The sequence below is a fragment of the Salvelinus alpinus genome, chromosome 7 (assembly GCF_045679555.1).
Source record: "Salvelinus alpinus chromosome 7, SLU_Salpinus.1, whole genome shotgun sequence".
Lineage (NCBI taxonomy): Eukaryota > Metazoa > Chordata > Actinopteri > Salmoniformes > Salmonidae > Salvelinus > Salvelinus alpinus.
In genome coordinates this window covers 17,179,567-17,194,881 of record NC_092092.1, presented here as the reverse complement: position 1 = coordinate 17,194,881, position 15,315 = coordinate 17,179,567, and the positions used below count along the sequence as shown (strand labels likewise).

The following is a 15,315-nucleotide window of genomic DNA, read 5'->3' as shown; positions in this document are numbered from 1 at the left end:
CTATCTTACAGTAACATCCATCACATGGGAGGGAGTAACACTCTCTAACAGTAACATCCATCACATAGGAGGGAGTAACACTCTCTTACAGTAACATCCATCACATGGGAGGGAGTAACACTATCTTACAGTAACAGCCAACACAGGGGAGGGAGTAACACACTCTAAGAGTAACATCCATCACATGGGAGGGAGTAACACTCTCTAACAGTAACATCCATCACATAGGAGGGAGTAACACTCTCTAACAGTAACAGCCAACACGGGGGAGGGAGTAACACTCTCTTACAGTAACATCCATCACATAGGAGGGAGTAACACTCTCTAACAGTAACATCCAACACATAGGAGGGAGTAACACTCTCTTACAGTAACATCCATCACATGGGAGGGAGTAACACTCTCTAACAGTAACAGCCAACACATAGGAGGGAGTAACACTCTCTTACAGTAACAACCAACACAGGGGAGGGAGTAACACTCTCTAACAGTAACATCCATCACATAGGAGGGAGTAACACTCTCTTACAGTAACATCCATCACATGGGAGGGAGTAACACTATCTTACAGTAACAGCCAACACAGGGGAGGGAGTAACACACTCTAACAGTAACAGCCAACAGAGGGGAGGGAGTAACACACTCTAACAGTAACCGCCAACATATGGGAGGGAGTAACACTAACAGTAACAGCCAACACAGGGGAGGGAGTAACACTAACAGTAACAGCCAACACAGGGGAGGGAGTAACACTAACAGTAACAGCCAACACAGGGGAGGGAGTAACACTAACAGTAACAGCCAACGTAGGGGAGGGAGTAACACTAACAGTAACAGCCAACATAGAGGAGGGAGTAACACTAACCGTAACAGCCAACATGGGGAGGGAGTAACACTAACAGTAACAGCCAATACAGGGGAGGGAGTAACACACTCTAAAAGTAACAGCCAACACAGGGGAGGGAGTAACACACTCTAACAGTAACAGCCAACACAGGGGAGGGAGCATCTTTCTCTAATAGCCAGAACACTACAGGGTCTAACAGTAACAGCCAGGAGAGGAGTGACAACCAGTGATAGAGGAGAATATTAATCTCAGCCAACGGTGCACATCACTCTCAGCCATAAGCAGGCCTCTTTCAAAAAATGTAGAACTAAGAACAGATATAGCCCCTGGTTCACTCCAGATCTGACTGCCCTTGACCAGCACAAAAACATCCTGTGGCGTACTGCATTAGCATCAAACAGCCCCCGTGATATGCAACTTTTCAGGGAAGTCAAGAACCAATATTAACAGTCCAGTTAGGAAAGCAAAGGCTAGCCTTTTCAAACAGAAATTTGCATCCTGTAGTACAAACTCAAAAGTTCTGGGACACTGTAAAGTCCATGGAGAATAAGAGCACCTCCTCCCAGCTGCCCACTGCTCTGAGAATATGAAACACTGTCACCACCGATAAATCCACAATAATTGAGAATTTAATTAAGCATTTTTCTATGGCCGGCCATGCTTTCCACCTGGCTATCCCTACCCCGGCCAACAGCTCTGCACCCCCCGCAGCAACTTGCCCAAGCCCTCCCCTTCTCCTTCACCCAAGTCCAGACAGCTGATGTTCTGAAAGAGCTGCAAAATCTGGATCCCTACAAATCAGCCAGGCTAGACAATCTGGATCCTCTCTAAAATTATCCTCCAAAATTGTTGCAACCCCTATTACTAGTCTGTTCAACCTCTCTTTCGTATCGTCTGAGATCTCCAAAGATTGGAAAGTTACCGTGGTCATCCCCCTCTTCACAGGGGGAGACACTCTAGACCCAAACAGTTACAGACCTATGTCCATCCTGCCCTGCCTTTCTAAAGCCTAGTTAACAAACAGATCACCGACCATTTTGAATCCCACCGTATCTTCTCCACCATGCAATCTGGTTTCCATGCAGGTCATGGGTGCACCTCAGCCACGCTTAAGGTCCTAAACGATATCATAACCACCATCGAAAAAAGACAGTACTTTGCAGCCGTCTTCATCAACCTGGCCAAGGCTTTCGACTCTGTCAATCACCACATTCTTATCGGCAGACTCAATAGCCTTGGTTTCTCAAATGACTGCCTCGCCTGGTTCACCAACTACTTCTCACCAACTACTTCAGTGTGTAAAATCGGAGGGCCTGTTGTCCGGACCTCTGGTAGTCTCTATGGGGGTACCACAGGGTTCAATTCTCGGGCCCACTCTTTTCTCTGTATACATCAATGATGTTGCTCTGCTGCTGGTGATTCTCTGATCCACCTCTACGCAGACGACACCATTCTGTATACTTCTGGCCCTTCTTTGGACACTGTGTTAACAAACCTCCAGATGAGCTTCAATGTCATTCAACACTCCTTCCGTTGCCTCCAACTGCTCTTAAACGCTAGTAAAATTAAATGCATGCTCTTCAACCTATCGCTGCCCGCACCTGCCCGCCCGCCTGACTAGCATCACTACTCTGGACGGTTCTGACTTAGAATATATGGACAACTACAAATACCTAGGTGTCTGGTTAGACTGTAAACTCTACTTCGACTCACATTAAGCATCTCCAATTCAAAATTAAATCTAGAATCGGCTTCCTATTTTACAACAAAGCCTCCTTACTCATGCTGCCAAACATACCCTCATAAAACGGACTATCTTACCGATCTTTGACTTCGCCATGCCATTTACAAAATAGCCTCCAACACTCTTCTCAGCAAATTGGATGTAGTCTATCACAGTGCCATCCGTTTTGTCACCAAAGCCTCATATACTACCCACAAATACAACTTGTATGCTCTCGTGGGCTGGCCCTCGCTACATATTTGTCTCCAAACCCACTGGCTCCATCTATAAGTCTTTGCTAGGTAAAGCCCCGCATTATCTCAGATCACTGGTCACCATAGCAACACCCACCCGTAGCACGCGCTCCAGCAGGTATATCTCACTGGTCATCCCCAAAGCCAACACCTGCTTTGGCCGCCTTTCCTTACAGTTCTCTGCTGCCAGTGACTGGAACAAATTGCAAAAATCGCTGAAGCTGGAGACTTATATCTCCCTCACTAACTTTAAGCATCAGCTGTCAGAGCAGCTTACCGATCACTGTACCTGTACACAGCCCATCTGTAAATAGCACACCCAACTACCTCATCCCCATATTATTATTATTTTTGCTCCTTTGCACCCCAGTATCTCTACTTGCACATCATCATCTGCACATCTATCACTCCAGTGTTAATGCTACATTGTAATTATTTCGCCACTATGGCCTATTTATTTCCTTACCTCCCCAATCTTACTACATTTGCACACACTGTACATAGATTTTTCTATTGTGTTTTTGACTGTATGTTTGTTTACTCCATGTGTAACTCTGTGTTGTTGTTTTTGTCACACTGCTTTGCTTTATCTTGGCCAGGTCGCAGTTGTAAATGAGAACTTGTTCTCAACTGGCCTACCTGGTTAAATAAAGATGACATATATTCTTTAAAAAGCCATGGAGAGGAGCACTACTGTCTAAACTGCCCCCATCCTGGGAGACTAAGGATCTTTGGTGACTCCTTCCTCCACAACCTCACCAAGAGCAGAGCTATGCAGCACTACTGTCAAACAGACCAGCCAGCAGGCATTGAGAGAAACACTACTGTCTACTGAAGACGCTCCATACCTCTCCTCCACCTCCATACCCCTCCTCCACAAACCTCCCTCCTTCCACCTCCTTCCCTCCTCCTACCTACCTCCCTCCATCCCTCCTCCACAAATCTCCTCCTACCCCTCCTTCCACCTCCCTCCTCATCCTCCACAAATCTCCTCCTACCCCCTCCCTCCTCCTCCTCCACAAATCTCCTCCTACCCCCTCCCTCCTTCTCCACAAATCTCCTCCTACCCCCTCCCTCCTCCTCCTCCACAAATCTCCTCCTACCCCTCCTTCCACCTCCCTCCTCCTCCACAAATCTCCTCCTACCCCCTCCACAAATCTCCTCCCACCCCCTCCTCCCTCCCTGTGAAAACCCCAGCCATGGAGTGGAACATTTGTTTGATTTATTTAACCTTTATTTAACTAGGCATTACAGTCTACTGTAACAGTCCTGTCTAACCTGCCTTTATTTAGCAGAGGACCACCCTACACCCTCCCTAACATACCTCCTCCTGCCCCAGTCAGGATGGTGCCTCCCCCTCCCACCAACCAGCCCCATGTCTGCCTGTCCACCCTGCTGATCATGAGCAGTATGGCCCTGATCGATGCCTATCTGGTGGAACAGAACCACGGGCCCAGGAAGATAGGTATTATTTTGAAACCTTTATTCAGTGAATACAGTATTCAATATAGTATTCAGTATATAATACAGTTATTCAGGGAAGTTCCATTGAGTCCGATGTTTCTTTTACAAGGGTGCAGTGTTTACAAATGAAGCATAAAATACATAGGACATAATAATGAATTATTAACACAATTCAGGAGCATGAGAAAGACAAAAATACAATTCTAAACCAACTTGTACTACCTGTATCATTATTATTATTATTAATACATTTATCTGGGGAACAGGTATCTGTATCATGGTGATGGTAGGGGACCTGTGCTTCCTCATCGTGTTGCGGTACGTGGCGGTTTGGGTCGGGGCCGAGGTGCGGACCGCCAAGCGAGGTTACGCCATGATACTCTGGTTCCTCTATATCTTTGTCCTGGAGATCAAGGTATTTACAAGGCATTTTACATTTTGCTGTTGATGTTGTCATTTTGTTGTTTCCCTTTTTGTTTAATTGGGCTCCCGAGTGGTGCAGCATCTCAGTGCTAGAGGCGTCACTACAGACCCTGGTTCGATTGCAAGCTGTTTCACAACCGGCCGTGCTTGGGAGTCACATAGGGCGGCGCACAATTGGCCTAGCGTCATCCGGGTTTGCCCGGGTAGGCCGTCATTGTAAATAAGAATTTGTTCTTAATATGAATAGGGGGCAGCATTTTCACGTTTGGATGAAAAGCGTGGACAGAGTAAACTGCCTGCTACTCAGTCCCAGTTGCTAATATATGCATATTATTAGTATAGTTGGATAGAAAACACTCTGAAGTTTCTAAAACTGTTTGAATGATGTCTGTGAGTATAACAGAACTCATATGGCAGGCAAAAACCTGAGAAAAATCCAACCAGGAAGTGGGAAATCTGAGGTTTGTAGGTTTTCAACTCTAGGCCTATCAAATACACAGTGTCTATGGGGTCATTTTGCACTTCCTAAGGCTTCCACTAGATGCCAACAGTCTTTAGAACCATGTTTGATGCTTCTACTGTGAAGTGGGGGCGAATGAGAGGGGAATGAGTTAGAGGTCTGCCAGAATGCCTTGAGCTCGTGACGCTCGTTCACGTGAGAGCGAGCTCTGTTCCATTGCTTTTCTACAGACAAAGGAATTCTCCAGTTGGAACATTATTGAAGATTTATGTTAAAAAACATCCTAAAGATTGATTCTATACTTCGTTTGACATGTTTCTACGGACTGTAATATGACTTTTCGTATGAACTTTTGCCTGGACCTGCCCGCGCGTCGTGAGTTTAGATTGTGTACTGAACGCGCGAACCAAAAGGAGTAATTTGGACATTAATGATGGACTTTATGGAACAAATCAAACATTTATTGTGGAACTGGGATTCCTGGGAGTGCATTCTGATGAAGATCATCAAAGGTAAGTGAATATTTATAATGCTATTTCTTTTTTTTTTTTTCTTATGTTGACTCCAACATGGCGGATATCTCTTTGGGTTGATTTGTCGTCTGAGCAACGTACTCAGATTATTGCATGGTTTGCTTTTTCCGTAAAGTTTTTTTGAAATCTGACACAGCGGTTGCATTAAGGAGAAGAATATCTTTAAATCTGTGAATAACAAAAACTGAGGTTTTTGGATATAAATATGAACTTGATCGAACAAAACATACATGTATTTTGTAACATGTTGTCCCGGGAGTGTCATCTGATGAAGAATATCAAAGGTTAGTGATTAATTTTATCAATATTTCTGCTTTTTGTGACTCCTCTCTTTGGTTGGAAAATCGCTGTATGCTTTCTGTGACTAGTTGCTGACCTAACATAATGATATGTTCTGCTTTCGCCGAAAAGCCTTTTTGAAACCGGACACTGTGGTTGGATTAATGAGAATTCTATCTTTAAAATGGTGTCTAATACTTGTATGTTTGAGAAAATTTAATTATGAGATTTCTCTTGATTGAATTTGGCGCCCTGCAATTTCATTGGCTGTTGGCGAGCTGAAGCCCAGTCCTAGACATGTTAACTGACTTGCCTAGTTAAATAAAGGTTAAATAAATAAAAAAGTATTATCCTTTCTTTAATGTTGTTCTATTATATAAAAAAAATAAGGTTGATGTCCGCGCTCCGGCAGAAAACTAAATAGCATAATAAAAACATCCCCAACAAAATCTGTCAGTTTAAACTATAAATATGTATATACAGTAATCCCTCGTTTATCGCGGGGGTTACGTTCCGAAAATGACCCGCGATAAGTGAAATCCGCGAAATAGAAAACTTTTTTTTTTTTTACAATTAGCAACTATTACATGTATACAAATACAGTGACTCACGTGTAGGCCGTTTCGTCGACATTATGGGTTTAGGAGATGTTCGAAATTACAAGATAATTTGGCCAACTTAATGTAAATTTGCCAAGCTGTTTTATGTACGTACACATAACTGCACGAGACGACAAAATGATAGCACAATTCGTAGCATGTTTTGATACAAGAAGCGGGAGTGAGTTTTTAGCGAATCAGAATGCAGAGCACAATGCACCAAAAAAAAAAAAAAAATGCATTATGAAAATCCGCGAAATAGCGAATCCGCGATAAGTGAACCGCGAAGTGGCGAGGGATCACTGTACAGTACATATTTTATTTTTTTCTTCAATCCACCGTATCCGCCTATGTCGCACTTCCACATCTGCGGTGAAAGGTGACAGAGCTATAGTGGTGTTTGTCAGACCATGTGCTTTCCTCCCCATCTTAAATAAGCATGCTCCATTCAAAAAATGTAGAACCAGGAACAGATATAGCCCCTGGTTCACTCCAGACCTGACTGCCCTTGACCAGCACAAAAACATCCTGTGGCGTACTGCATTAGCATCGAATAGCCCCCGTGATATGCAACTTTTCAGGGAAGTTAGCAACCAATATACACAGGCAGTATCTCTACTTGCACAGTCATCTTCTGCACATCTATCACTCCAGTGTTTAATTGCTATATTTGTAATTATTTCGCCACTATGGCCTATTTATAGCCTTTACGTCCCTTATCCTACCTCATTTGCACACATTGTATATAGACTTTTTATATTGTATTATTGACTGTATGTTTGTTTATTCCATGTGTAACTCTGTGTTGTTGTTTGTGTCACACTGCTTTGCTTTATCTTGGCCAGGTCGCAGTTGTAAATGAGAACTTGTTCTCAACTAGTCTACCTGGTTAAATAAAAGTGGGAAAAAAACGAGACATCCCGAAAATCATAAAATCGTCTGTAGCATCCGAACGGTTTGGCATACAAACTAATAATAGACCCCTCTATTTTTGTATTTGTATTTATTATGGATCCCCATTTGCTGCTGCCAAGGCAGCATCTACTCTTCCTGGGGTCCAGGAACATGAGACAGTTACATACTGTTTAAAATACTACATGACATTACATAACACATATGAACAGATGACTCGAATGAATACGATGGTGTTCTCCCACACGCGTCTTGGAACTCGTCTGAAGTCAATCTGCCAATTTGCCAACTTCTGTCTAATATGACCCCTCTGTGCAATGGTGAGACTCTCACAAAACACATACAGTACCAGTCAAAGGTTTGGACACACCTACTCATTCAAGGGCCTTCATGGTCGAATTGCTGAAAAGAAACCACTGCAAAAGGATAATAACAATAACAATGACAATAAGAAGAAGAGACTTACTTGGGCCAAGAAACACGAGCAATGGATATTAGACCGGTGGAAATCTGTCCTTTGGTCTGATGAGTCCAAATTTGAGATTTTTGGTTCCAACCACCGTGTGTGAGACGCAGAGTTGGTGCACGGATTATCTCTACATGTGTGGTTCCCACCGTGAAGCATGGAGGAGGAGGTATGGGTGTGGAGGTGCTTTGCTGGTGACACTGTCTGTGATTTCTTTAGAATGGAACACTTAACCAGCATGGCCACCGCAGCATTCTGCAGCAATACACCATCCCATCTGGTTTGCGCTTAGTGGGACTATCACTTGTCCCACAATGACCCAAAACACATCTCCAAGCTGTGTAAGGGCTATTTGACCAAGAAGGAGAGTGATGGAGTGCTGCATCAGATGACATGGCCTCCACAATCACCTGACCTCAACCAAATTGAGATGGTGTGGGATCGCAGAGTGAAGGAAAAGCAGCCAACAACTGCTCAGCATATGTGGGAACTCCTTCAAGACTGTTGGAAAAGCATTCATCATGAAGCTGGTTGAGAGAATGCCAAAAGTGTGCAAAGCTGTCAGCAAGGCAAAGGGTGGCTACTTTGAAGAATCTAAAATATATGTTGATTTGTTTAACACTTTTTTGGTTACTACATGATTCCATATGTGTTAATTCATAAAAATAAAGAAAAACCCTGAAATGAGTAAGTCTGTCTAAACGTTTGACTAGTACTGTACATATCGGTTGTTTTGCTTAATGATGCCCACAGACCTCACAAGACTCATCTGAAGGTACCCTCGTACCAGTTGAAAAAATGAATGGAAGTATACAGTACATGGAAACTGTTTTGTGACAAAAATAAGGGGTTAAATACACGTAAAAAAATCGAATGTTTCCTTTCTTTAGATAGTTCACAAGAAAGTATCTGTCGTTCCATGTAGTGAATCTGTTATTCAATGTGTTTGTATTGGTTAATAGCAGTAAGTCCCTGAAAAATGTATATATTATTTTTGGGGGATACTTCAAGGGGTCTTAAAATTCAAAATGATCCTTGGTATGAGCTTCTTTAAACAAATCCATATAGCTTAGTAGAACTAACTGCAGCAGCTGACATGTGTAGTGTTGAGTCATCCGCATACATAGACATACTGGCTTTACTCAAAGCCAGTGGCATGACGTTAGATTGAAAAAAGCAAGGGGCCTAAACAGCCACTGTGGGGAATTCCTGATTCTACCTGGATTATGTTTGAGAGACTTCCATTAACTTCTTATGGGCAGGTGGGACGGTGAAATTGCAGAGCGCGAAATTCAAACTACAGTATCATAAATATTTAACTTTCATAAAATCACAAGTGCAATACATCAAAATAAAGCTTAACTTCTTGTTAATTCACCCGCTGTGTCAGATTTCAAAAAGGCTTTACGGCGAAAGCAAACCATGCAATTATCTGAGGACAGATAATTGTTGTCGAGGTGATGGAGAACGTGGAGGACCTAATCCATTACCCGTACCCAGTTGATTCATGGTGTTGACGCAGTAGGTGTTCCTGTTCATCGACCATATGGGAGATATCCTTAACTTCTGCTGCTTCTATGTTTTCGAGAGGGAGTAACACAGCGAGTCAGGAAGCAGAATGAGTATAATAATAATAAACATGAAGAAACTACAAAACAGAAGCAGCGTACTGAACGTAACCAAAACCAATACTGCCAGATGACAGAAGCTACTGAGGGCTATATGAAGGGAGAGTAAGCAGGGTGGTGATGACGTCCAGGTGTGTGTAACGATGGGGAGCAAGTGTGCGCAATGATGGTTGCCAGGTGTGCAAAATGTGGTTTGCCAGGACCGGTGGTTAGTAGACAGACAACATTGAGCACAGGAGGGAGGGAGCAGAAGAAGGTGTGATACTACGTATCTGTAAAGCACTTTGTGACAACTGCTGATGTAAAAAGGGCTGTATAAAACACATTTTATTGACTTCCTTTTTGGTTGTTTTCCAGGTGTACTTTGTGTACCAGAACTACAAGGCTGACAGGAAGTCTCTGGATGCTATGGCCCGTAAGGCCCTGACCCTACTCCTCTCAGTCTGTGTCCCAGTGCTGTTTGTAGGTCTAGTGGCCATAGACCATATGGAGTACGTACAGCCGTTCAAGAAGAAAGAGGAGCTCCGTAACAGGTAGAACTGCCCCTGACCCATTCTAACAGGTACAACTGGTCCTGACCCATTCTAACAGGTACAACTGCCCCTGACCCATTCTAACAGGTAGAACTGGTCCTGACCCATTCTAACAGGTAGAACTGGTCCTGACCCATTCTAACAGGTAGAACTGGTCCTGACCCATTCTAACAGGTAGAACTGGTCCTGACCCATTCTAACAGGTAGAACTGGTCCTGACCCATTCTAACAGGTAGAACTGGTCCTGACCCATTCTAACAGGTACAACTGGTCCTGACCCATTCTAACAGGTACAACTGGTCCTGACCCATTCTAACAGGTACAACTGGTCCTGACCCATTCTAACAGGTAGAACTGGTCCTGACCCTTCCCTCTGGATGTGAGTTTGTGTGTCCTGGGGTGGGGGTGGGGGGGGGGGGGGGTTGTGAGCATTAAGACATGTCCATTCTTTGTAAATTAAGGGACAATAAAGACATCTTCTGTTTTATGATCTTGTTCCTCTCCTGTCTTCAGGTTGTTCTGGGTCGTGGTGGACCTGCTAGATATCCTGGATATTCAGGCTAATCTCTGGGAACCCCTGAAGAAAGGTCTCCCTCTGTGGGCCGAAGGACTTATGTTCTTCTATTGTTACATTCTGTTGCTAGTCCTTCCCTGTGTCTCTCTTAGTGAGATCTCCATGCAGGGCATCAATATAGTCCCACACAAGATGATGCTATATCCTATCCTCAGCCTGGTCACCATTAATATTTTAACCTTGTTGATCAGAGGCTGTAACATGCTGCTGTATAGAGATGCCCGGGTCAGTGGGATCCTGATAGGGAAGAATGTGTTAGCTATCATACTAAAGACCTGTAGCTTCATCCAGTACAGGAGGCAGTTACAGAACACTCCTCCTGTGTTCGGGTTGGAACGACAGAGGAACTCTGTACCACATCACCATGGTAACCAGGGTCTTGGACGCCCTGTTTCTATTGTGATGACCGCTCACCCGCAGGTGGGCCTCCCGGACCAGACAGCCCTGCCCCTCCCTCTGCCAGAGGTCACAACTACATGTCAACATACATGACTGAGACCAGGATCATACCATGTATGTATGACCCTCAGGATATTATACACAGGACACACAGGAACATCTGACTCTGACCAAAATCTACATGGATGTACCAATATCATGTTTGACCGTCAGGACTCTACAGGGCAATGGTCAACATCATGTGAAAAACCTTGTATGGATATTGTCACTGATCAGCGGGACACAGGATCCTTATGGAGTATAGAGCAGAGACATGGAGAATGTTTATGAAGAACCTTGATACAAAGAAGATTATAATACCAATCTGTATATTATCATTGGAACACAGTGGACACTCTCCTTTTGGATAATATGGTGACATGGACAACACCTTCTGGTGTAAAGAACAGGATCTCCAGACTCTGTTAAAGACAACACCTTCTAGTGTAAAGAACAGGATCTCCAGACTCTGTTAAAGACAACACCTTCTGGTGTAAAGACCAGGATCTCCAGACTCTGTTAAAGACAACACCTTCTGGTGTAAAGAACAGGATCTCCAGACTCTGTTAAAGACAACACCTTCTAGTGTAAAGAACAGGATCTCCAGACTCTGTTAAAGACAACACCTTCTGGTGTAAAGAACAGGATCTCCAGACTCTGTTAAAGACAACACCTTCTGGTGTAAAGAACAGGATCTCCAGACTCTGTTAAAGACAACACCTTCTGGTGTAAAGAACAGGATCTCCGGACTCTGTTAAAGACAACACCTTCTGGTGTAAAGAACAGGATCTCCAGACTCTGTTAAAGACAACACCTTCTGGTGTAAAGAACAGGATCTCCAGACTCTGTTAAAGACAACACCTTCTGGTGTAAAGAACAGGATCTCCAGACTCTGTTAAAGACAACACCTTCTGGTGTAAAGAACAGGATCTCTGGACTCTGTTAAAGACAACACCTTCTGGTGTAAAGAACAGGATCTCTGGACTCTGTTAAAGACAACACCTTCTGGTGTAAAGAACAGGATCTCTGGACTCTGTTAAAGACAACACCTTCTGGTGTAAAGAACAGGATCTCCAGACTCTGTTAAAGACAACACCTTCTGGTGTAAAGAACAGGATCTCCGGACTCTGTTAAAGACAACACCTTCTGGTGTAAAGAACAGGATCTCTGGACTCTGTTAAAGACAACACCTTCTGGTGTAAAGAACAGGATCTCCAGACTCTGTTAAAGACAACACCTTCTAGTGTAAAGAACAGGATCTCCAGACTCTGTTAAAGACAACACCTTCTAGTGTAAAGAACAGGATCTCCAGACTCTGTTAAAGACAACACCTTCTAGTGTAAAGAACAGGATCTCCAGACTCTGTTAAAGACTTCCTTTCCCCTGCGGATTTATTGAATAATGAATGTTTTATAATTAAACAAAAAACAAGAAGTAAAATAGTTAAGGTTAAGATAAATACTTGCATTATTAGAAAATAACAACAGATGGTTGTCCCGTGTGGCTCAGTTGGTAGAGCATGGCGCTTGCAACGCCAGGGTTGTGGGTTCAATTCCCACGGGGGGACCAGGATGAATATGTATGAACTTTCCAATTTGTAAGTCGCTCTGGATAAGAGCGTCTGCTAAATGACTTAAATGTAAATGTAATGGTTGTTTCTGTGCTGTAGTGTACAATTCAGTTTTAATCAGTTGAGTGTTGGAGTCATTGATACGACAGAGTTGGGAGCTGATGGGCACGTTCCAAGCTGACTGCATTGCAAACATTTCATTTCGTTAACTAATGGTTGTGAGCATCGGCTTACTTTATCATACGGTATGGAATGCTGATATGTTAAACCTATCCAGGCATGTAAGATCTGGCATGGTCCACAATGTAGTCATTCTGGAATACCAGCATTGACACACAGAGAATTAAAAGGATTTACATTTGAAACAAAATGCTTTGGCATTAAATGAAAGTGGTTTTCTATGTCATTATTTGATCAAGTATTATGTATATACAAGACCGCTGATCTGCTGTGCTTTACTGCTCTCCTGTGGGTTTCAGTACAGGGGCCGTTCAATGCTTATGTAGTCATTTACCCGTTATTGAGTTGATTTCATTTTATAGTTAGAATTCAGAGTCTTTTTAATTAAGAAGAATTACAAAGGAAATAGCCTACCACTGCCTGGTTAGTACTGGTTAGTACTGAGTATAATGAATGAGGGATGGAGAGGAAAAGGAAAATACACAATTAGAGGTAAAGAGAGATCACAGCTGCTGCCATTGTGAACAGTGACATATTGGAGATTACAGCTACTGCCATTATGAATGGCTCATAAAAAAAGCCAACTGACATTTATTCCTGATTATTATTTGACCATGCTTGTCACTTATGAACACTTTGAACATCTTGGCCATGTTCTGTTATAATCTCCACCCGGCACAGCCAGAAGAGGACTGGCCACCCCTCATAGCCTGGTTCCTCTCTAGGTTTCTTCCTAGGTTTTGGCCTTTCTAGGGAGTTTTTCCTAGCCACCGTGCTTCTACACCTGCATTGCTTGCTGTTTGGGGTTTTAGGCTGGGTTTCTGTACAGCACTTCGAGATATTAGCTGATGTACGAAGGGCTATATAAAATAAACTTGATTTGATTTGAACAGTGATGTATTGGAGATTACAGCTACTGCCATTATGAACAGTGACATATTGGAGATTACAGCTACTGCCATTATGAACAGTGACATATTGAAGATTACAGCTACTGCCATTATGAACAGTGACGTATTGGAGATTACAGCTACTGCCATTATGAACAGTGACATATTGGAGATTACAGCTACTGCCATTATGAACAGTGACATATTGGAGATTACAGCTACTGCCATTATAAACAGTGACATGTTGAAGATTACAGCTACTGCCATTATGAACAGTGACGTATTGGAGATTACAGCTACTGCCATTATGAACAGTGACATATTGGAGATTACAGCTACTGCCATTATGAACAGTGACATATTGGAGATTACAGCTACTGCCATTATGAACAGTGACGTGTTGGAGATTACAGCTACTGCCATTATGAACAGTGACATATTGAAGATTACAGCTACTGCCATTATGAACAGTGACGTATTGGAGATTACAGCTACTGCCATTATAAACAGTGACATATTGGAGATTATAGCTACTGCCATTATAAACAGTGACATATTGGAGATTACAGCTACTGCCATTATGAATGGCTCATAAAAAAAGCCAACTGACATTTATTCCTGATTATTATTTGACCATGCTTGTCACTTATGAACACTTTGAACATCTTGGCCATGTTCTGTTATAATCTCCACCCGGCACAGCCAGAAGAGGACTGGCCACCCCTCATAGCCTGGTTCCTCTCTAGGTTTCTTCCTAGGTTTTGGCCTTTCTAGGGAGTTTTTCCTAGCCACCGTGCTTCTACACCTGCATTGCTTGCTGTTTGGGGTTTTAGGCTGGGTTTCTGTACAGCACTTCGAGATATTAGCTGATGTACGAAGGGCTATATAAAATAAACTTGATTTGATTTGAACAGTGATGTATTGGAGATTACAGCTACTGCCATTATGAACAGTGACATATTGGAGATTACAGCTACTGCCATTATGAACAGTGACATATTGAAGATTACAGCTACTGCCATTATGAACAGTGACGTATTGGAGATTACAGCTACTGCCATTATGAACAGTGACATATTGGAGATTACAGCTACTGCCATTATGAACAGTGACATATTGGAGATTACAGCTACTGCCATTATAAACAGTGACATGTTGAAGATTACAGCTACTGCCATTATGAACAGTGACGTATTGGAGATTACAGCTACTGCCATTATGAACAGTGACATATTGGAGATTACAGCTACTGCCATTATGAACAGTGACATATTGGAGATTACAGCTACTGCCATTATGAACAGTGACGTGTTGGAGATTACAGCTACTGCCATTATGAACAGTGACATATTGAAGATTACAGCTACTGCCATTATGAACAGTGACGTATTGGAGATTACAGCTACTGCCATTATAAACAGTGACATATTGGAGATTATAGCTACTGCCATTATAAACAGTGACATATTGGAGATTACAGCTACTGCCATTATGAACAGTGACATATTGGAGATTACAGCTACTGCCATTATGAACAGTGAC

General features: G+C 42.9%; 1 protein-coding gene across 1 annotated transcript; it reads left to right on the top strand.

Annotated features, from left to right (window-relative positions):
• Positions 1-330: 330 nt before the first annotated feature.
• LOC139580521 (transmembrane protein 121) lies at positions 331-13,093 on the top strand. The gene is made up of 4 exons (XM_071409291.1): positions 331-4,289; positions 4,555-4,703; positions 9,946-10,121; positions 10,635-13,093. Exons 1-4 carry the CDS (start codon positions 4,169-4,171, stop codon positions 11,185-11,187), a joined length of 999 nt encoding a protein of 332 aa, XP_071265392.1. The 5' UTR covers positions 331-4,168; the 3' UTR covers positions 11,188-13,093.
• The last annotated feature ends 2,222 nt before the right edge of the window (positions 13,094-15,315 follow it).